The sequence below is a fragment of the Pelecanus crispus genome, chromosome 3 (assembly GCF_030463565.1).
Source record: "Pelecanus crispus isolate bPelCri1 chromosome 3, bPelCri1.pri, whole genome shotgun sequence".
In the NCBI taxonomy this organism is placed as follows: domain Eukaryota; kingdom Metazoa; phylum Chordata; class Aves; order Pelecaniformes; family Pelecanidae; genus Pelecanus; species Pelecanus crispus.
In genome coordinates this window covers 12,986,508-13,007,205 of record NC_134645.1, presented here as the reverse complement: position 1 = coordinate 13,007,205, position 20,698 = coordinate 12,986,508, and the positions used below count along the sequence as shown (strand labels likewise).

At 52.6% G+C, this 20,698-nt stretch overlaps 2 protein-coding genes and 1 pseudogene across 2 annotated transcripts; 2 read left to right on the top strand and 1 right to left on the bottom strand.

Moving 5' to 3' along the window:
* Positions 1-5,553: 5,553 nt before the first annotated feature.
* Positions 5,554-9,033, top strand: LOC142593188 (syntabulin-like; annotated as a pseudogene).
* Positions 9,034-9,334: 301 nt separating this feature from the next.
* On the bottom strand, positions 9,335-9,710 carry LOC142593350 (histone H2A.V-like). The gene is made up of 2 exons (XM_075708509.1): positions 9,624-9,710; positions 9,335-9,529 (listed from the first exon to the last, which is right to left on the bottom strand). The coding sequence occupies exons 1-2, from the start codon at positions 9,708-9,710 to the stop codon at positions 9,335-9,337; spliced, it is 282 nt and encodes a 93-aa protein (XP_075564624.1).
* A 2,307-nt stretch (positions 9,711-12,017) lies between these two features.
* On the top strand, positions 12,018-17,720 carry LOC142593187 (ubiquitin carboxyl-terminal hydrolase 17-like protein 6). The gene is made up of 13 exons (XM_075706852.1): positions 12,018-12,033; positions 12,373-12,573; positions 13,026-13,136; positions 13,212-13,314; positions 13,462-13,529; positions 13,691-13,761; positions 14,325-14,407; positions 14,655-14,766; positions 15,087-15,227; positions 15,446-15,546; positions 16,343-16,481; positions 16,770-17,410; positions 17,633-17,720. The coding sequence occupies exons 1-13, from the start codon at positions 12,018-12,020 to the stop codon at positions 17,718-17,720; spliced, it is 1,875 nt and encodes a 624-aa protein (XP_075562967.1).
* Positions 17,721-20,698: the final 2,978 nt, after the last annotated feature.

The following is a 20,698-nucleotide window of genomic DNA, read 5'->3' as shown; positions in this document are numbered from 1 at the left end:
GCAGACTGTCACCATCCTTGCCCTTCACCTTCCTCAGACTAAGCAGCCCCAGCGCTGCAGAGCCGGGGGTGGCTGCGGGGCCACCGGCCCTGCAGCAGAGAAGGTCACCTCTGTGTGTGTGGGGCGGGCGGGAAGGTGCTGGCTCCCAGCTGCCCTCCTGGCGCTTCCCCCTGGGCCGTGGGTGCTGAATCACTCACGGGGCGTGGGGGGGGGGGGGGGGGTGGGTGGGTACAGTCTTTCCTCGCAACCCGTGTGGATGCAGACACCGCTTCGGCGCCACAGAGTGGGCGCTTTTAACGAATTCCCCGGTCCCGACGCCGGCAGCACCTGAGGGCGGCGGGGCGGGCCAAGATGGCGGCGGGGCGGGCCAAGATGGCGGCGGGGCGGGCCAAGATGGCGGCGGGGGGCGGGCGGTACTTGTGCACGGCGGGCTGGATCCCTTCCTCGTGCGGGGGGTGCGGGCGCAGCTCGGACCTACGGAGGTGAGGGGGGAACCGGCGCCGGTGCCCAGTCGGGGCGGTCCGGTCCGGTCCGGTCCGGTCCGGTCCGGATCGGATCGGATCGGATCGGCGGGGGACGCGGGCTCGTTCGCTTCGCGCCCCAGAGCCGGGCGGCCGCGGCGTGGGCCGTGCCGCCAGCAGCGTGGGGCCCCCGGGGTCTGGTCTTGGTCTTAGTCTTGGTCGGAAGGGACCTCTAAGGAGCGTCTGGTGCCGCCCCTGCCGTGGGCAGGGACACCTGCCGCTGGGTCAGGCTGTGTCCCCTCGCCACCCGGGCTGAGCGGAGGTCTGCGCCGCCCTCCTCCCTGCGAAGGGGCGAGCGGGTGCGAGGGGCTGCTGGGCTGCTGCCAGTGCTCAGGCAAAACCCGTTCCCGGTTTGGCTTGGTTTCTGGTTTTCCCCGGAGGTGGGCTGCGCCTCGGGAGAGGTCCTCTTCAGCACGGAGGCGGAGCCGGGCGAGCTGAGGAAAGTGCAGTCTGGAGAGCAACTGTTTGTGCTGCTTAAGAAACACCCCCCGCTTGCAGTTTCTAGAGAGAAAGGTACGGCGCTGACTCCTTCCCTCGGGTCGTCCCCTCCGCTTTGCTCACAGGGTGGGTGCTCAGAAACGTGAAGCCCCAGTTCAAGTCCTCTTTATAAAGGTAATGTTTGATTTATTTAGTTACTGTCAGCCATAGTTGTAATTGACAGCAATCGGTTCTGAAGTAGCCTTCACCCAGATATGTTTTCAGTTCTTTCTGTTGTGCTGAAGGTAGCTTACCCGCTTGTGTTCTGCTGGCACTGTACATAGATGTGTATGTGTAACGCCAGCCCCACGACCCCCCTCCCCCCACCCACCCCCCCCCCCCCCCCCCAAAAAAAAAAACCCAAACCCAAGCCCCACCCCATCCTGGAACCGCAGTCCAGTTCTGGATCCGTTGTGTGCATTTTAACGATGAGTCATTTTCTTCTAGGCAAAGTGGATCCAGACGTCCATCTTGCGTCACTTCACACGTTCAGTGCACAGATTTCTTGTAAATCTCAGCTACTGAGGTCCCGTTCTCTGTCAGTGCTGGAGTAAGAATTTCAAGTCAGATGGGTTGATATCTGTGTGCCGGTGGGATTTTATTTGGGAGACCACAAATAGCCTTCAGGCTTTGAGGCTCAAATTTCACCATGATTCTAAATGAGAACTAGAAATACCTTCCCCCTTCCGCCCCCCACCTTGACCAGCTTCAAGGTTTTTAAGGGAACTGGCGTGTCTATTCCTCGTGCCTCTCTTGTCGTAGCCAAGTCAAGTGGACTACCCATGGGCGTAAGTTTGGGCGTGCGTTGGAAACTTTGCAGGATTGAAGGCAGGTTGATGACTAGCAAGGAGAGATTTCCCTTCTAAAAGAATAAACTCGTGGCTTTTATTGTGAGCTGAATTAATGTTCGCGTCTGTCTTTCAATCCTGGAAAGCGTCCCACATCTCTTAGTCCTGCTTTCTGGGGAGGATGGCATGGTAGGCGGGTCCTCCGTCCCTGGGAATGGCTCTCGGAGGTGGTCTGGTTGTCTAGAGCTGCTGAATTGTTCTGCAGAATTCAGCCCTCGCAGGATTTAATCTTGGTTCTGCAGAGCTTGTAATCAGAGGGCTGCCTGGGTCTTTGCTGGTGGGGCGTGTGGGTGTTGAGAGCTCAGCTGTGCCTGTGGTGTCTGCTGGCGCTGTGGTTCCTGGATTTGCGCATTGATGCAATCTGAGCACAGTCTCTGTTAACAGCTGTTCTCAGTCCGTACGTAGGAGAACAGAGTGCTGAGACCGAACTACTTGGCCTGAAACTGCTTTTTCTTCCAGGGAGAATGCTGCATGAGATTAAAAGCCTTTGTCACTGAGGAGCCAAAGTACTGGCTGGATGTTACCTCTATTTGGAGAAACCTTCTTGGGTGTGAGGGGAAGAAAAAAGCCGATGTCTCTCAAGAAAACCCATTGCCTCTCAAGAGAAGATGAGAAGGAGAGACAAATATTGCAACTAAAAGGCGGAAAACAGAACAAGTGCGAGAGACTGCGCCTGAGGAATGCCAAGCGGCAGCTGGAGAGAGGTGTGCGGTACCAGAGGGAAAGAGTGATCCGGACTGCCGGACTGAAAGCAAGACTTCCTTGGGAGAGCCTTCCAAAAGCAGTGGAGAGAAGCCTGTTGCGAATGAGCAGCTTAGCTTGAGTTTGAGAGTTTGTTGTCGTTGTGGTGGAGCGATTGCCAAACTACTTCCTTCACAGGTATGCTAAAGTATGTCTGTTTGAAAAGAATTTAGCAAAGGTGAAGGGCGATGGGTAGTTTATTTGTCGCTTCAGTTGTGTGTTGCATGTTTTAGAATAACAAACCGATGTAAGCTTTTTGTGTCTTTTCTCAAAAAAAAGGCCTGAAGCTGCATTCCCCTCAAACAAGTTTGAAGGGCTGCTGTTAATTTCTGGGCGCTGTTACCCTGAATAGTTTTCAAATCAGTGCCCTTCACTGAGGATAGGCAAAGGTAAGAGGTTGAGGTAGCTGGGCACGTGGAGTCAGAGGAGTGATCTGACAGTAGTTTACAGCTACTTAAAGGGCCATTGCAAGGACAGTGGAGCCAGCCTCCTCTCAGTTGCGGCAGACAGCGTAGAAGAAGGGGCAAAAGCCAGAACTTGCAGCTTGGGTGGGCTCTGGTTGGGCACTGGGGAGAACTTGTTCCCCAGGAGGGTGGTGCAGGCCTGGGATGTGTCCTGGGGGGTGGCTCTTGGTGCTTGGGAGAGAGTGGTGGCGTAGAGACCTCCAGGGGCCCTTTCCGTCCAGCACTCTTCTCCTCTATAGTGTCTTTCTACTGTGAGGAAAATAAAAAAAAAAAAACCCAAAACACCAAACCCCGTGTAGCTGCAGTTTGTGTAGATTTCTCTTACTTGAAGATAACAGTAGTTTAACTAGATTTTTGCTTCCCTGCTAAAGCTAGTACCTTGGGAAGGTGGGGCACGTGAGCCTGCCGCCATGAATGTTAGCTTAAATTTGTGCTGTGTCTTTGAACTCTCATACTCTGAAGGTAGACAGAGCTTTCTAGATGCCATAAAAGCATTAAAACTGTGAGTTGTAGTTGTGCGCTCGCAGGTTTTCTCTTAGGTAATCTAGCTTACAGCCATCGGAAATATTTTGTGCGTGTGGTATACAATTCTGAAACGATGACAACTTTTGTTGTACCTTGGGCGGGGCTTGAACTTTCGCCTCCCGCGCGCCGGTTGAGCGATAGTCATTTTGTCCCGCGGTGTGTCTGCTGTGCCGCTCGCTCGCTCGCTCGCTGTGCCCTGCTGTACGTCTTCTGGTCTTTGTATGAGTTGTTGTCCTAGGGATAGAGAGAGACTCTTTCTTTTCCCAGGACTGTGCCGTGAAGGCTGTGATCTGTAGTTTTGTTAATTCTGTTCTTTGTGTTGCCCGTGACTGTTCTTCCCCCTTGCAGGAGATCGGAAGAGCCGTCGGCATAGCGCTCATGGAGCAGTGTGGGTGGCGGGCTGGTCTGCGGGACCCCGATCTAGAGGTAGCGGTGCTTGTCTGCCAGATGGCCTGTCGCTGCTTCCGGAATTGCCCCCGATCTCTTTTGTTTTGTCCTCCGCTCCCTTTGCGCGCAGAACCGTAGCCTCTCCCCTGTTTGTCTTTCTGCCGCTGAATTCAACTAGGCATCGTCTGGTAGTGCTGAGCAAAGCTTTCCAGTGGCCTGTGTGTGCGCACCTTCCAGAGCGCTTGAGCTCCGGTCCTAACCACGGGAGCGGCCAGCATGGGCCTGTAGGCCAGGGGAAGGATCCATACAGGCGATGTCTCAGGATCTGGCACGCTTACAAACTGCTGGACTCGGATTCTGTTGAAAATGGAGGTTGCCTGAGCCATTGGGCAGCTAGTTTAGCCTCTGTAGAGGCAGAGAGCGAGCAGCAAGGTGGTGTTCTTGAGCTCTTGAGATGAATCCTAGCCCGGTCTCCTGCGTTCCTCATCAGGTCTCTGACCACTCTGCTGTTAGCCCTTATTGAAGCCAAGTACAGTCTCCGTCTCTTTTATTGCCTCGTTTGGTTTTTTGTTTTGTAGTTTTAACAGAAAGGGAAGTCAGTCTTAGCCACTCAGTTGTGGAAGAAAGTTTGTGTTTGAAGATGGCACTTGGATCGTCAAGTGGGTCTCATTAGATGCCTTTTCCTCTTCCGTTCATCCCTGATAAGCTTAGGCACCCTCTGTTTGTCCTTTTTCTGAGGACCGCTGCCCAAGGCGCCCTAGCGTCGCACAGGGCGATTCTGTATCTCATGTTGCACCGTGAATTTAGTTAGTCAGCAGGAGTGAAGTATTTTTAGGACATAAGCTAACTAAATGGCACTGAAGAGAAAGAAGTGCTCTACAACTTCCGAGAGATAATATTGGAATATAATCCGAACGTAAATATTTTGAGCAAAAGAGGCTTAACAAGTTAGGTAAAACTGATTAGCATTCCTAATTTTGAACCCCAATCCACAAGTTCCCGTTAAATTAAAGTGGCCTAGAAAAGGGACCTTTTAGTTCTGTGTCAGAAATGTTATGATCCACGCCCTTCTGAACAGTTATTGTCGATGTGGCTTAGTAGAGACGTAGGCAATTAGTGGTTGGGCTGTGGCCTCTCAAGACAGGTATCTCCTTTTGTTCACAAGGCTCTCAGGCTGCAGCAAGCACCCAGAGGTCACAGCGCAAACGCAGGATCCAAGAAAGGAGTCAGCAAGTTAGAAAGGAGGCATGGGCAAGTAGAAGGCAAAAGCCTGAATCCCATCTGTCCTAAGTAATGATCTGCTGAGCTCCGGGCTGGCGGCACAGGCCACCTGCGGTTCAGGGTCTCGGGCACAAATCTTCTGCACTTAGGTACTTATCTCCTTCCTTACAAAGGAGAAACAAACAAAAAACAAAATAAAAGGAGATCCCTGAAGATCCCTGAAGAACGTGCAGTGGCTGATGACTTCAGGACTGTCTGTCTTCCCGGCCACTCACAGCTACCTATCTGGTTTAGTGTTTAGACAGCTTTGTGTGTAAAATAAGGCACACAGTGTGTTGCGTGATGAGGCTAATCCAATGTGCTTTAACCATGTTGGTTCCCTCCAGCCGAGGCCCTTGTGGTCGGAATAATGGATCCTTATCCTGCAAGCGCAGAGCCAGCCCACGGGCTTCCCGTGAAAAGGACCCCTAGTCAAGACTGTGCAAAACCCAGCGGAGTTCCTGCTGACATCCGCCAGCATTACGGGGCTTCTTCAGCCAGCAGCAGCAACTCGGGCTCCTGCAAAGGAAGCAACAGCGGCCCAGTGATGAGGCGAGTGTGTATTTCAGCATCCCGGTGTTCAGTGGCACTGACTGACCTCCTCTGCACTGTAACGTGGCATCAGCTGTCTGGGTTGCCAAGCAGGTCATCTTGCTCCTCGGCGTCAGTGTGACTCCTCATGTTGGTGGCTCGACAGTCAACGGGGTGCTCCATCCCTATTGTTTCATATGGTATTCATTCATCCATGTTGTTTCAGCACTGTAAAAGTCAAGGTTGCTTTTAGTCAACGCCCTTTGTAGCTGCTTTTCCCTCCGAGGCAGGCTCCTTCCTGTGGTTTCATGCCATCAGTTCTCCTGTGCATTCACTGGTTCTTTCGTGTAAGGGTGCTTTTGCTTTGGAGAGAGCTGGGTGGGGTAGTATAGCAACTATTATACACTGGGGTGAAAATTCAGCCTGCCCAGCCTTAGGCACCTCCCTGTGCAGTTTCCTGTACAGGGAAGAAAAGAGATGCCTGCCAGCGCACACAACACATGTTGCAGAGAAGAAATTGCCACCACGCTGCTGCTGTTTCCCTCCCTCCCTCTCTGTCTCTCTCGGGCAACTCAACAGCCAAGCATGTCAGGTGCACACCTAAAGCTAGCTAGGATGAATCTAGGTTTCAGGGTGCTCAGCTTCCTAACTCACGTGTGGAGCTGAACTCGGTCCGTACGCTACCTCACCTGGCCGTCCTGCAGCTGGGCGCCCTTGCCAGCGGCCCGGCTGCCTGCTCGTGGGCACACCACGTGTTTTGGGTGAGGGGGTGGCTCGGGGTTTGAAGTGAAATGTCTCATTTGATGTAATGGCACTGAAGACAAGTACCATAAATAGTAAATTTTGTGCGATAGCCACAAATGAGGCGTTTCCTCAAGTACTTTGATTTGCCAGAGGGAGTCACTTGTGCAGACACTGAGGAGCCCCAAAGGCGTCAAGCTTTGTATCAGTCTGTGGGATGTTTTTCTTTTTGCCAGGACTGAAGAACTGCAGGAGTGATGTTAAGTGAGGGTTTGTTTTGTTGGTTTTTTTTTTTTTCCTTTTCAGGCGATCGGGGAGATACGTTTCTTGTGGTGAATCGCAGCACTAAGCCAGAAAATGCCAAGCCGTATTTGACTGCTCTGCAGCAGAAGGAAGTTCCAGTACAGCATTTGGAAACAAAGCTGAAGGAATCTGAGAGGAGAGGTAAGGAAAGGTAAAGAAAGGTCTATTTCACTTGAGAAATCAGAGTTGGAAAGATGTATTCAGGAGCATTTAGGGGTGGGAATCCAGAACATTTTGACTCATTTCTTGACCGCATCAAGGTTTCATTAAGAAATTTGAAAGACGATCAGGTGGATCAGGTTGTTCTCAGGTACTTCAGGTTTCACGGCGTGCTCAGTGAATACGTACCGTGCAGTTTAGTTATGAATATGGCTGCCTCTTTCCCCTGTTTTGAACTTTCCCAATAGAATATTTTTAAAGGGTAATATTTTCCCAGTGTGATTGAGCATTGAGACCTTTTGTACATAAGCCAGTTTCTACCTGCAAGACCTTAGTCCCCTGTTGTACCTCACTCACTGAAATATGACTGCAAGTGTCATCCTTCTCCCCTAATGAAAGAAAAGCTCTTACACAAACCAGGGTGCCTGCTTGTGTTTTTGTCGCTTAGGTGTTGAATTGTTCACAGTAGCCCTTTGTAGGTACGCTAAGCAAAGAAGCGACAACATGCATTACACAGCAGCAGGTGTCGTCTCTCTTGCTAAAGCCGCTCTCTGAGAGCTGGCTCTCCAGCAGACGCCACCCAAGCAGGCCCAGAGGGGTGTTTGTAAGGAGCCCCAAGGCAGAGTCCCAGGGAGCCCTTGGTCCAGCTTGGGATAGCCCGACCTCTGCATCTGCGAGGGCTGGATGTCTTGCAGGGGCCCCCTCTCCCCACGTGCTTGCAAGTCAAGGCAGCAGCCTCTGGCTCCGTGCTGGGCTGGGTGGGTGCAAAGCAAGCCAGGGGCCTGCAGCCCCGAGCCATCCTGCTGTCTGAGGCCAGCGTTGGCTCTGGCTGTATGTGAGGAGCTGCTGGCAAGCACGGGGGATGCGTGCAGGCAGCTGCTTCTCGTCTCCTCCAGGGCCGGGCAGTCGGTGAGACGTTAAGCACTGTACTGGCTGGCCCTAACCTAGAGGCCCCCGCTTGCACCTCAAAATGTCCAGGATCACAGCACAGCCCCGGAGGCTGCTGGCTGTGTGGCGAGGTCGGTGACTCCAGTCAGCAGTCAGCCGGCGTGTCTTGGCAGCCGGCTTACGTCTCCGCCAGCTCTCCCGGAGGCGGCAGGAAATGGTGCACGGAGGAATGTGCTTCCTTCTTGGAGCATCTCTGCAGCATAGCCATCCCAGTGCGGTGGAGCCTCACGTTGACTCTGTAACGAAACAGTGTCGCAATATTTTTATTTTGCTGCAGGGAAACAGAAGTAGAAGGGCTGAAAGCTCATCTGGGACACGTGAAGGAAGAGTGGATTGTGGAAGAGTGTAATGGTGTGGAGGTGGAGCTGGCCTTCTTGGAAGCAAGGAGGGAAATTGAAGAACTGAAGCAGGCTATTGAACAGTTTGTCTGAGAACGACAAAAAAAAAAATCAGAAATACTTCCTAGACATAAGCGTTGAAAACAAGAAACTGGAGTCTCTGCTGCAGAGCGTGGAGATGGCTCAGAACAGCTCTGTGAGAGATGAGCAGTGCCCGGAGTACACGTATGACTCGGAGGGGAAGGCGTTAGCGTTGTGTGCCACGGTGCCAGGCAGCCTCATCACGGAGGACCAAGCTCTGGAGGAGGTGGCAGGTAGTGGGCTGCTTCTTAACGAGGGCACGGCTAACGAGACTGATGCATTTGAAGAGAGTTTGACTGCCACAAGCTCTGAGGTGAGCGATCCAGCTCCCTCCAGTTCTGCAGTGAATCGAGAGACGCTTGAAAATGTTCTGGATGAAAAAGTAACTACTTCCCAGGAGGAGGAGGAGGAGGAGGAGGAGCGGGGGGGTGGGAGAATGAGCAACGTGGTGGTGGAACAGGCCACGCAGACTGATGTGGCGCCATATAGCCTAGGTGTGGAGCAGCTCTTTCAAAACACCTTCAGAGCTCAAGATGCGCGTGCCTGCCAGCCAGCAATCAATCAATTAATCGCCATCCTTCTGTCCATCTCCCTTGAAACATGGTGGAGCTTCAACTACTGCTTGGGCTCTTCCTCCCCATCCTGCACTGCGCTGCTACCCCCAGATATTCATAGGGTGTCTCCCCTGCCCTTTCCAGAGTGCAGGTAGCATGGCAGCGCTGGGAGGAGGTTGGTTCCATTTTTGTATAAAACCCAGGGGAGCAGCTGAGCCCCTCAACCACCACACCAAGGGGTGCCGCCCGACAAGGTACAACTTTGTGCCAAACTTTGAATCTAAAGCCCCTACCGATGTTTCCTCCTCTCTACAGTCAATTGTCTGTGCTCTTCCTTTGAACTATTCCTTAAAAAAAAAAAAATTCCACATATCCCCAAGATTTCTTCTGTGCTAGGAAGAGTACGATGATGGCAGGGAGGGGGCTGCTTTTTTTTTCCCCTCTCCATGCCGTTTTTTATTGTCCCTTCATTCCAATGGGAGACTTGTGGATGTGGGGGATGGCACCTCCACCGGCGATGGTGGCTTTGATCAGGGAATCCAACTCTTCATTGCTGCGGATTGCCAGCTGCAAGTGACGAGGAGCGATCCGCTTGACTTTGAGATCCTCTGACGTGTTGCCTGCCAGCTCCAGCACTTGGGCGGTGAGGTCCTCAAGGATGGCAGTGCTGTAGACGGCAGCGGTGGCACCCACTTGCCCGTAGGCTGGCGGTGCGAGTGTTCAAGTGTCTGTGGATCCTGCCCACAGGGAAGTGCAGCCCAGCTCTCTGTGAGCGTGACACTGCCTTTGCCTTGGCCTTCCCACTGTGCTTTCCTGCTTTGCCACCAGCCATGGTGCCACCGCCACGTCCCGAGCTCCGGTCCCGAGTCCACGCGGGAGCCGCCACAGGAGCCGCCAGGCAATAAGCCTCTGGAGCGGGAGGCGATGTGTGCGTGAGTGAGGAGCGGGCAGCAGAGGCACACCCTGCTCAACATCCAGCTGGCAGGATCCTCTGCTTCCCTGGGAGGCAACGGGCACTGCTGGCTCCCGAGGCCTGACCCTGAAGCGAGCTTGGCTGTGAGGTGACTTTGCACATATAGCCCTGCAAGGACCCAGTCAGCAGTGCCTGCGGAAAGCGCAGAGAGCCGCCTGCAGTTGTCTGCTGGCGGAGGGGCTGCCTTTCAACGGGGAATGAACTGAAGGACAAGGAGCCCCCAGGGCCAGGCGGCTGTTCGACCCATCGCCCCCAGCCCCACAGCCCTGATGCCACCACAGACAGAAGCCAGGTATGGGGTTGCGACTGGGAGGGGAGCACGGTGCAAGCTCCTTGGGCCCTGCCCCGATGGGACACAGCCTAGTCAGGAGAAACGCCCAAGCCGGACTGGAGGGCAACGAGAGAGGCCAGGGCAAGAGGGACTGTGGAGCAGGGAAAGGCGGGGGCAAACCGGGACCCCCAGCTGGGCACAGACAAAAATGTCTGCTCTGAGCGGGGCTGGGGCAGGGGCAAAATGAGATGCCCTGAGCAGGACAGGGACAAAACTAAATGCCCCAAGCGGGGCATGAGCAAAGCTAGCCACCCCGGATTTGGGCAGGGGTGTAACGAGCCACCTGAGCAGGGCCGGAGTAAATCCAGGCACCCTGTGTGGAGAAGGGGCAAAATGAGCCTCCGCAAGCAAGAGAGGGGAGAAACTGAGCTGTCCCGAGAGGGACATGATGAAAACCAGGAACCCGAGCAAGGCAGCAGAGAAACTAGATGCCTCAAGCGAAATCTAAAAAGAAAAAAGGCTCCCCGAGTGGAGCAGGGGCAAAAGTAACTTCTTTGGTAGTGCTAGTTCAGAGTCAGCCCGTGGCTGTGTCTTGGGGGGAGCAGATAAAGTTCATTGGAAATGAACCTGTAAGAGACCGGGTGCTTTGCTCTACTCGAGTCTCACGGACACAGCCCTGCACCTGAGAAGAGTGGAAAAGAAGCCCTCAGCCGCCCGAACGTGCCAGCCAAAGCTGTGAACAGGCACGCTTGCAGCCCTGAGCAGATTTTGATTCATCTGGCTGGCGCGGCCCCAGGAAGAGGCAGGAGCTCTGCCGGCAGGCGAACAGCCCTTCGCTGGTAGCGCGTGGGGAAGCCCAGCGGCTGCTGGCTGCGGCAGGCGCCCGGGATGTGTTGGATGCGTGGCTCCACGGCCTCGAGGGGGCACGTCCCCGTGCGGCCCCGTGTCACAAAGGGGCAGTGATGCGACACCCGCCCGGTGATTATGAGCTCACCTGGCCAGGGCTTGCCATCCTGAAAAGCGGGCCAGGGAAAGCTAGTTGGGCCGAGCTGGCCTTCGGGATAACTTGGCTCATTCCATTGCTACTTGCGCGACTACTCTTTTCCAGCCATTTATCGTCTACCGCCCACTTCTTCTCAGCTTCCCTCCTCTTGCAAAGGTAATTACACTTTGGCTTTCAGGACAAGTCGTAGAGATACGGGACAAAAGTATCGGCTGGTCTATACCTTCCGAGCTCTAGGCTGAGCTATTACACCTTTACAGGCTGGCCGGATATGCGCTACGGGTAGAGTTCCTTTGTGCTGATACTTATTTCTCTACCATACCCTAGGATAGGTAAGTAGGGGGGTGGCAGTGTAGTCTGAGGCACTGGGCTCAGCCAAGAATGACAAGCAGTTTTCCCACCCTGACTGATGCGGTAGGAAGGCAGGCAGAAACGGAGCATGGCAAAGGCAGCCGCTAAAGTAGCGGCCGGAAGCCGGTCGGTCCTGCATACAAGGTGGGCAAGTGTGGGCTGGAGAGCCAGAGGGCTCTGCTGCTAACGCTAGCCACAGGTAAGCCGCAGGTGCTCTTCAGAGAAGGTGACACGCAATGCAGTCTTTCAAAAGGGCCTTGGTAATTGCTGTCAATTGGAGTCCTGTGACAGGGACAGCAGGGCCGTCGGCCTGCAGGCTCCGCAGCAGTTCCACGTACCACTGAAACTCTTTCGATGGCGGCTGCTGTTCTGCGGGTTGTGTTTGGGTTTGGGTTTGGGTTTTTTAATCATTTTGTTGAGCTGCGATTATTTCTTTGCAATCAGGGGACGGCATTGGCGCTGATCTCTTTCTGGAGCGTGTCCTGAGATCCTTTGTCATCCGAAGCTTTCCCCTGTGTTCCTGAGAGGAGCGATGGCCGCAATGGGGAACGACTCCTGTGAGTAACGGCTTCATCAGCAGGCTTGGACTTTGTGACTCCCCAAAGGCAACGGACGTGGCTGGTGCTCCATCCCTGAATGTTGATGTGCTGACAGCCTAGCGTGAATTCTGGGGCGTTTCCTGATAGCAGCCAGACTTACCCAGCTGTTTTCCATTAGACACATGAAAACGCGTTTTGTCACTCCTCTGCCACTATGTACGAGACTCTGAAAGACGACATTGCCCGTAGAAAGATCCTGACATCAGTAGGGTTACCTTCTGTGCTAGGTGCTTGCCCAAGACATGCTTTTGTGCAACAATGTCGTGTCATCTCTTTGCAAATGTCATTGCCCTGCAGTCGTCGCCGAGGGAATGGCTCCGCCACAAAGGGTCCTCTTTCCTCCGGAGAAGATTTGCCTGGACTGGCAGCACAGACAGAGAGCTGGAGCGGGACTCTACAACCTGGGCAATACGTGCTTCCTCAACTCCGTCCTGCAGTGCCTGACGTACACACCCCCTCTGGCCAACTACCTGCTCTCTCGTGAGCACAGCCAGTCATGTGAGAACTTTTATGAACAACTCCTTGTAAATCTGTGGGACACTTTGCAAGGATTCCCAGAATCTGGAATTTGATCTACCAGAAAAGCAGCCCTTCTTTGTCAACCCCCCGAGGTGGTGTTCTTTGAACACTCAAGCCTAGAAGCCGCCCCTCGTGTCTAGGTGTGTTGATCTTCAGAAAGGCACCTCTTTCTAGCCCCAGGTCTCAGTCCCTATTCCGACAAGTTAAGCTCTCTTTGCTTATTGCACAGAAAACTTTTGTCAGTTTAGCATCCCTCTGAAGAAAGTTTTCTAGGCACTAAAATAATGTCTGGGGCTTGTTGGGACATTGGCACCTTGGGAGAGGAGGAGTGGAGACTGTTCTTAGAACTTCAAGATCTCCATTACGTTTCCCATCGCTGTGGATATTTTGCTAACCCGAGGAGCTTGCTCCCCTCCCTCCTCCCGCTTCAGGTCGTCAGCAAGGCTTCTGCATGATGTGCGTAATGGAAGCGCACGTTAACGAGGTCCTGCGTTCCTCAGTCTGTGCCATCCGGCCTAGCGGTGTCATCAGTGTCCTCACACGTAAGTCATTTCAGGTGCCCCTACAGGTTTTCTTGCCTTCTTGTAGGAGAGATCTACTAACTTCTTCTTTTGTAGGAATAGGAGAACATTTCCAGCTTGGCATGCAGGAAGACGCCCACGAGTTCTTACGCTATACTGTCGATGCCATGCAGAGAGCCTGTCTGAGTGGAAGCAGCGAGTAAGCACAAGCCGATTACCTTTTCAGTGTTCCCGAGCCCTTTGCACTCCTTGAGGTACTCCCATCGAGGAGAACCTACGCCCAGGGCTTTCAGACAAAGCAAAACTCTTGGAGGAGATAACTCTCTGCCTTACCATTTCTTTCTAGCTTGGACGTCTCTTCTCAAGCAACTACCATCGTCCATCAAATATTTGGGGGCTTTCTGAGATCCAGAGGTACTTTCCCACAACTGTTGCTCTCCCTGGAATTGTCTGTGCCCTCCCGTCTGCCCGTGATAAACGGCTGATGGTGTGACTGGCGTAGTAGGCCTGAAGGTCGGAAACGGGCAGAGTCAGTCAACTTCCCCTGTCGCTGAGCATTTTGATTTGCCTTCCAGTCACGTGCTTGAGCTGCAGAGCAGTGTCCGATTCCTACGAGGCCTTCCTGGATGTCCCTTTGGATATAAAAGTAAGAGGGTTTGTAATTGTGCTTCAAACGTCCCAAGACCCCTGTAGCTTTCCAGAATCGAGGCATTTGGCTTAAAAACGTAGAGTGCAAACATAAGAGAGCTTGGTGGCGGGTGGGCAGTGGAATGGAATGGCCTGTGTCCTTCTGGGGAGGCCGTGGCAGCGGTCTGCATGTAGGTGCTGGCTTTAAGCTGGACAAGTACAAATTATCCTCTCTGCACCCTTGACGTACTCTCATCCGTCTTCCTTTTGCCCTCCTCAACACCCGTCTGGCTCCCAGGCTGATGGGTTGTGGTGTCTTCATTATTGATGACCCTGCACAGCATTGGTAGCTGAACTGTGCGGTGCCACAGAGAGGTAGCTCCTGATAGCGCCGGGAATCCCTGGGAATTGAGGGAAGTGTTCAGCATAATACCCTCTTTGTGCCTCCTTCTGGACACTGCTTGCGGGTTTCAGGGTGGGTCTCCTCAGCCTCAGCTACCTGGGTCTTCCTGTCAACTCCTAGTAAGTGTCTGGGCGAGGGTGATGCCCTGAGCTCAGGGCTATCCTTTGTCGCTCCTCCAGGCGGCCTCATCTGTCACCGCAGCTCTGGAGGACTTTGTGAGACCCGAGCAGCTGGATGGCGAAAACTGCTTTAAATGTAGCAAGTAAGAGGATTACTAACGACATACTAATACTAGGTGCTGCGTGAAGGTGCCGCATGTCATGCGGCATAAGTCATCTTTTCACGTAGGTTAGATGCACAATAATGAGATGCAGCTTTTGTTTAATACGGCCTTCTGGTACTGAATAGCCTTAAAATAGCATAAGGATGTGTGAGAAGGGAAAGCTTGTCTGGCCTTCTTGGGGCAAGAGAGGTGCATTTCAGCACTCATCTCTGTGCTTGGTTACAAGGTGTGACAAGATGGTTGCTGCCTCCAAGAGCTTTACGGTCCATCACGCGCCCAAGGTTCTGACGGTGTGTCTGAAAAGGTTTCAAGATTTCACTGGCAGGAAGATCAGCAAGGTGTGTACGCAACTGGAGCGCAACTTTCTCTTCCCGGAGCAGGAGATTTCCAAAGCAGTACGCTCTTTCACCGGTTGTTCGTGTTGGGATTTTTGTGTTCCCTTCTGGGGAGACGAGAGTTCCCGCGGGAAGACAAGCACATGCTCTGCTCCGACAGAGCTGTTTGGACCGCGAACAGTTTCCTGCCCCCCAAACCATGGATGTTGCTTTAAGGGAAAACAAGTGTTCATGAGCCAAAAAGATGTATTTACACACCGCTAGCCTTCAGTCTTGGAAGGCTATTTCAGGAACATTTCTGAGCCCTCTGGGTCTCTCCGTAGGTTGTGGAGTATCCTGAATACTTGGATCTTCGGCCATACATGTCTCGGACAGCTGGAGAACCGCTCCTCTACGCCTTATATGCTGTCCTGGTACACAGCGGTGACAGCTGCCATGCAGGACACTATTTCTGCTACACAAAGGTAAAGAGCAACTTCCTTCCTAGCAGGGGAAATATGTGTGCTGGGGAAGAGAAACTTTCACGGCAGTGTTACTGGCAGCCACGGCTTTGGGGGAGAAGGTCTCTTCAGGGGCTGGATTGGATTTGTTTTGGTGTACTCTTGGTCCTGTAGTTTTCTGCCTGTGTTTTTGTGGAGAAACCATGCAGTTCACCTCCAGGTATCGATGCCTTTCTTTGCAGGCCAGCAACGGACTGTGGTACAAGATGAACGACATGGCTGTGGATGGTTGTGGCATCGACAGAGTTCTCGGGCAGCAAGCCTATTTACTCTTTTACGTCAGGTCATAACAAGTATTAAAAAAACCGTTCAGAATATGTTTCCTTTTCCTGGCTTTGCTTGTTTCTTCTCATCCTCTGGAGTGTTTCTCTTTCTGTCATAGGAGACAGTTAGTACCTGCATCATTCAGTGCTGTCCAACGTGAACTACCCCACGTCAGTCCTTATCTTCCCTTGCTGGGCTTTAGGCTGCTGCCCCGGGGGTAAACGGCTACTTGTCTGCTATCTGAAGCTGGCTAATGTTGAGAAGAGTACTTCAAGCAAGGGGCCCTACAGCAAAGATGGGGAGGGACTCTTTATCAGGGAGTGTAGTGATAGGACGAGGGGTAACGGTTTTAAACTGAAAGAGGGAAGATTTAGATTAGAAATTAGGAAGAAATTCCTTACTGTGAGGGTGGTGAGACACTGGAAGGGCTTGTCCAGAGAAGTTGTGGATGGCCCGTCCCTGGAAGTGTTCAAGGCCAGGTTGGATGAGGCTTTGAGCGACCTGGTCTAGTGGAAGATATCCCTCCCCATGGCAGCGGGGATGGAACTAGATGATCTCTAAGGTCCCTTCCAACCCAAAATATTCTCTGATTCTCTGACTCTATGAAATGGAAGCTGTAGCGGGTATAAAGACCCTCGAGGACTTGCTCTGGCAGGGGCAGACGTGGTGGGAAGACCCCAATCGAATTTCCTATTTGTAGTCTTGGTTACGTCTTCTCTCTGTCGTAGAAACCGCTCCAAGAAAATGACTGAGCCCCAGAGGAGGCTGCAAGAAGAGCCCTAAACAGAGATCCTTTTTTTTTTTTTCCCCTCCAGATGCCCTGAGTTGAAAATTGGAGAAAGGGCTTCTTCCTCACCGGCACCATCATATGCCCGTTTCTTCCTCAGTCTGTGGGGGGCCAAGAGCAAGCAGGCGGCTTCTGTGGGACCACAGGGTCTGCCTCACAGGACTAAGGTAATTCTGGGGAGGCGGGTCAGGGCACCAGATGGACAGTGGATTTCTTTGTGGGATCTGGGCATTGCTCTCTTTTCCCGGTCACACAGCCGCAACGCTGCTCCCTCTCAAAGCATGCCACCTAGATCCATCCCATTTGTGCACCTTTGGCCCCTTCTGCCTTTGCAGCCCTCCAGGAGAGCCTTTGGGCGGCCCTTAGCTGTCCCCTCACAGAGCTTCTGGGGTTTCCTCACTGTTCTGGTCCTTTCAGGAGGAAAGGGCAGGACCTTGGCACAGCTCTCTTTGCAGGGCATGGCGGTGGGCATGGAGGACTCTCCAGAGGACAGCAGCTCCTCCGCAACAGCCAGCACGAGCCAGCTAACCTCGGCAGGTGCACGGCAGGCATCTGCAGGCTGGCCGTGCTCCATCTGGACAGGCAGGCTCAACATCGCCTCCTGCGTGGGCTTCTGCTTGCATCGCTTCTTCTGCGGCTGTAGAAGGCTGGTGTCTGGAAGGAAAGATGCGTGCCCGGTCTGCTGTCAGCCAGTTGACCGTGTGCCGCACAGCGTGCAAGAAGACGACGACACCACCAAAGAGGAGCAGGGATTCAGCCCTTCCTCCCGCCGCCAGAGGAAGGGTGCCCGGGAGAGGGTCCGGAGCAGATCCCCGCAGTGGGGAAAAGATCTCCGCAGCTGGTTTGTGGACACCACGGACTATGACCCCTCAGCAGGGAGAAGGAGGAGGAGAACTAGCCTGGCAAGTCGTGACTGCGCTCCCAGGGTGAACGCAGCTCCAGGGCGCTCCAGCGGCATCTCCCAGTCGGCTCCCACATGCAATGCTGCTTGGGAGCAAACCCTGCCGATGCAGAGAGAACAGAGCAGATCCCTGCGGCGTGGCTATGATCTCCGCAGCCGGTTTGTGGAGATCACGGACTACAGCTGCTCAGCAAGGTGCAGGGGGAGGAGGAGGAGAGCAAGGTCTCCCCGTCGTGACCGAGCCCCAAGGGGTGATGCAGCTGCAGGGCCCTCCACCACCAGCTCCAAGTGGGCTCCCGCAGCCAGGGCTGCTCGGGAGCAAACTCAGCTGAGGCAGAGAGAGCGGAGCAGATCGCCACGGCGGGGCTGCGATCGCCACAGTCAGTTTGCGGACATCAGACTGTGACCCCTCAGCAGGGAGGAGGAGGAGGAGGAGGAGGAGGAGGAGGGTTTCAGCGCCCCAGAGATGCACGTTGGACAAACACTCGGGGCGCTGTGGTGGTGACGGGGGCACATTGCGACCCTGGATGAAGGAGGAGCACAGCATCTGACTTCTGCAATGCCAGCGAGAGGAGAGGAGAGGAGGAGAATCCAGGAAGCACTGCCCCCAGCAGGGATCAAGCTGCACAAAGGGCACCAGCGGCCCACCCTGTCCCTCCTCCCAGTGCTGCCTCTGGCCAGGAAGTGCTCAGAGAGACCTTCTAGACACTCAGACAGCTCCACCGGCTGGCCCACCTGCCCACAGGTGCCTCAAGGAAGAACTTTAATCCATGTTCAGCTTTTGGGATGGCCCTGCAAAAATAATACTCATTTGGAACCAACAGGCAGAACAGCCAAAGCCAGAAGTAAAAACAGCTGTTGGCCTTGCATATGTAATTTACGGGGTGTTTCCTTCTCTGTAGGTTTTGGGGCAATAGGTGGACAGAGCCAGTGTGGGAGGTTTATGTCTTGGGATTTTGAAAGCAGTGTGCTTGCATATGCCCATCTTGCAACCTCTTTTTAAATACGGAGTTCTGGTCACTGGAACGGGAGTGGGCTGGATGAGCCGACAGTGAGCGGGACTGAAACGGGCTGAGCGGCCGGGCCCCGAGGGCGCTGCTCAGTGGCAGCCAGTCTAGTCAGAGACCAGTAACTAGCGCTGTCACCCAGGGGTCAGTACGGGTTCCAGTCGTGTTTTAGTAGCCCCCCCCAAATCTAAGAAAGAGCTGCGAGGATTTTGGGGGATGGCTGGATGGTGCAGACTCCGGTTACCAAATTTTAGTCTGATTGCCAGGCTGGTATGTGAATCTATGAAGGGACCCGGAGAAATTTTAGAATGGACACCAGAGTGCCGAAAAGGATTTGACTCCATCAAAACTGAATTGATGAGGGCTCCTGCTTTGGGTTTGCTGGATTTAACCAAACCTCTAAAGATAGAAGAGTAAATAAATACAGTAGGCAAATAAGTACTGTAAGTACAGTACTTACTTTCAGTAAGTACCTACTTACAGTAAGTAAGTAAATACAGACTCCAAATACGCATTTGGAGTGGTCCACACGCATGGGGCTATTTGGAAACAACGTGGGTTGCTATCTTCTCAAGGAACCCCTATTGAATATGGACCGGAAATTTTAGAATTGTTGCAAGTTGTTCTGGGACCGAGAGAAGTTGCAATCATGTGTGGCAAAGCTCATCAGAAAGGACAAATGGGAATCATTAAAGGAAATGGAAAAGCAGAGGAAATAGCCAAAAGAGTTGCGGAAAGGGCATCGCTAATTGAAGCATTGGTCCCATCAAGAAAAGTTCAGTGGGAACCTCCAAACTATTCTAAGGAGGAGGATCAGCTTGCCAAGTATTTAGAGTGTACCAAGTCAAGGAAGGATGGTGGATAACCAAAGATGGGCAAGTATTGGTTACTACCCCAGTGGTAGGAGAAATACTGAAGAAGACCCATAGTGAATCCCATATGGGAGCGGATGCTCTGGTCACAAGTATCAAAAGATACGCTGTAGGACCGAAGATGCAAACTTTTGCAAACTTTGTTGTGAAGCAGTGCCCGATAACTATGTTGTTGTAAGAATAACCCCAAACTACAGAAAAGATCTCCTCCTGGAGAGGTCAGGAAGGGCCACATGCCTGGGGAATACTGGCAAATTGTTTTTTCTGAACTGCCAAAAAGCAATCAGTATAGCTAGCTGTTGGTGTTACCAGACACCCTTTCAGGATGGCCTGAAGCTTTCCCGTGTTGTACCAATAAGGCTAGAGAAGTAGTAAGGATATTGTTAAAGGAGATAATTCCTAGATTTGGGGTACCTGAAGGAATGTCCGCTGAAAATGGGCCACACTTTACAGCTCAAATAGCTCAGGAAGGTGCAAAGTTTTTACAAATGACATGGGACCTACATGCTCCTTGGAGACCACAATCAAGTGGCAAGGTCCAATGAATGAATAAGACTCTGAAAAGACAGTTTTCAAAACTTTGTCAGGAAACTCAAACGACGTGGACAGATGTGCTACCAATAGCATTGCTAAGAATTCGAGTCACTCCCCGAGCTAGCGAAGGAGTTAGTCCTTTTGAGGTTCTGTATGGGAAACAGTATCCCATAAATAGTTTAACTGGGAAAGGTGATCAAACGCGTATTACGGGAAACCAATTGTTATCCCGTTACCTGTTATCTTTGGAACAGGCTTTGTCTTCCCTTCACGGGTATTTAACTGAAAGGGCGCCAATACCCTTAGACACTCCAGCTTGTTGCCTTATGCTCAGAGACAAAGTCCATATCCAAACGTGGAAGGATGAACCTTTAAAGGAACGATAGAAGGGACTTTACCTGGTTTTGCTAATTACCCACACGGCTATCAAAGAAAGAGGCATTGACTCCTGGGTTCATCGTACCTGGGTTAAAAAAGCGCCGACGGAACAATGGAGCTCTGAGAAGACAGGAGAAACTAAGATAAGAATTTTCAAGAACACATAAACTGTTTTTGCGTCCCAAAGGGATTTTGAACTTGATTGTAAAAAAAAATATGTGTGTATATATATATATATATATATATTCACGTAGAGCCTTCGATCCTTTGCCAAGTGGAAAGCAGAATGTGTGTGGTGAAAGTTTTCATCATGTACTCCTACATTAATTGCAGTAACACAAATCTTATTCTGAAGTTGGTCCGAGACTTTGGTAAACTTCAAAACTGGACTTCAGTGACTGCGTGTTTACCTACTCCTAAGTCCGCAGAGAATCCCATTTCATGGGGGGGGTACTAACGACAAACCTAACTAAAACAGGGGAAGACATGTGGAGAAGGGAACTTAACGGGTCCACCACATGGTACAATAAGGAAGGAAAATAATGCCCTCAAATGGACTCCGAAAGGTGGTACGGTGGAAAACTGTAATATCAGCAAAGCTGAAACTCCGTGGGCTAAAGAAGTAATATATAGACCGTCAGGAGATCAGTGTAGTAATAGGCCGTGGGGCTGTCAGATACCCCAGCTTTGGG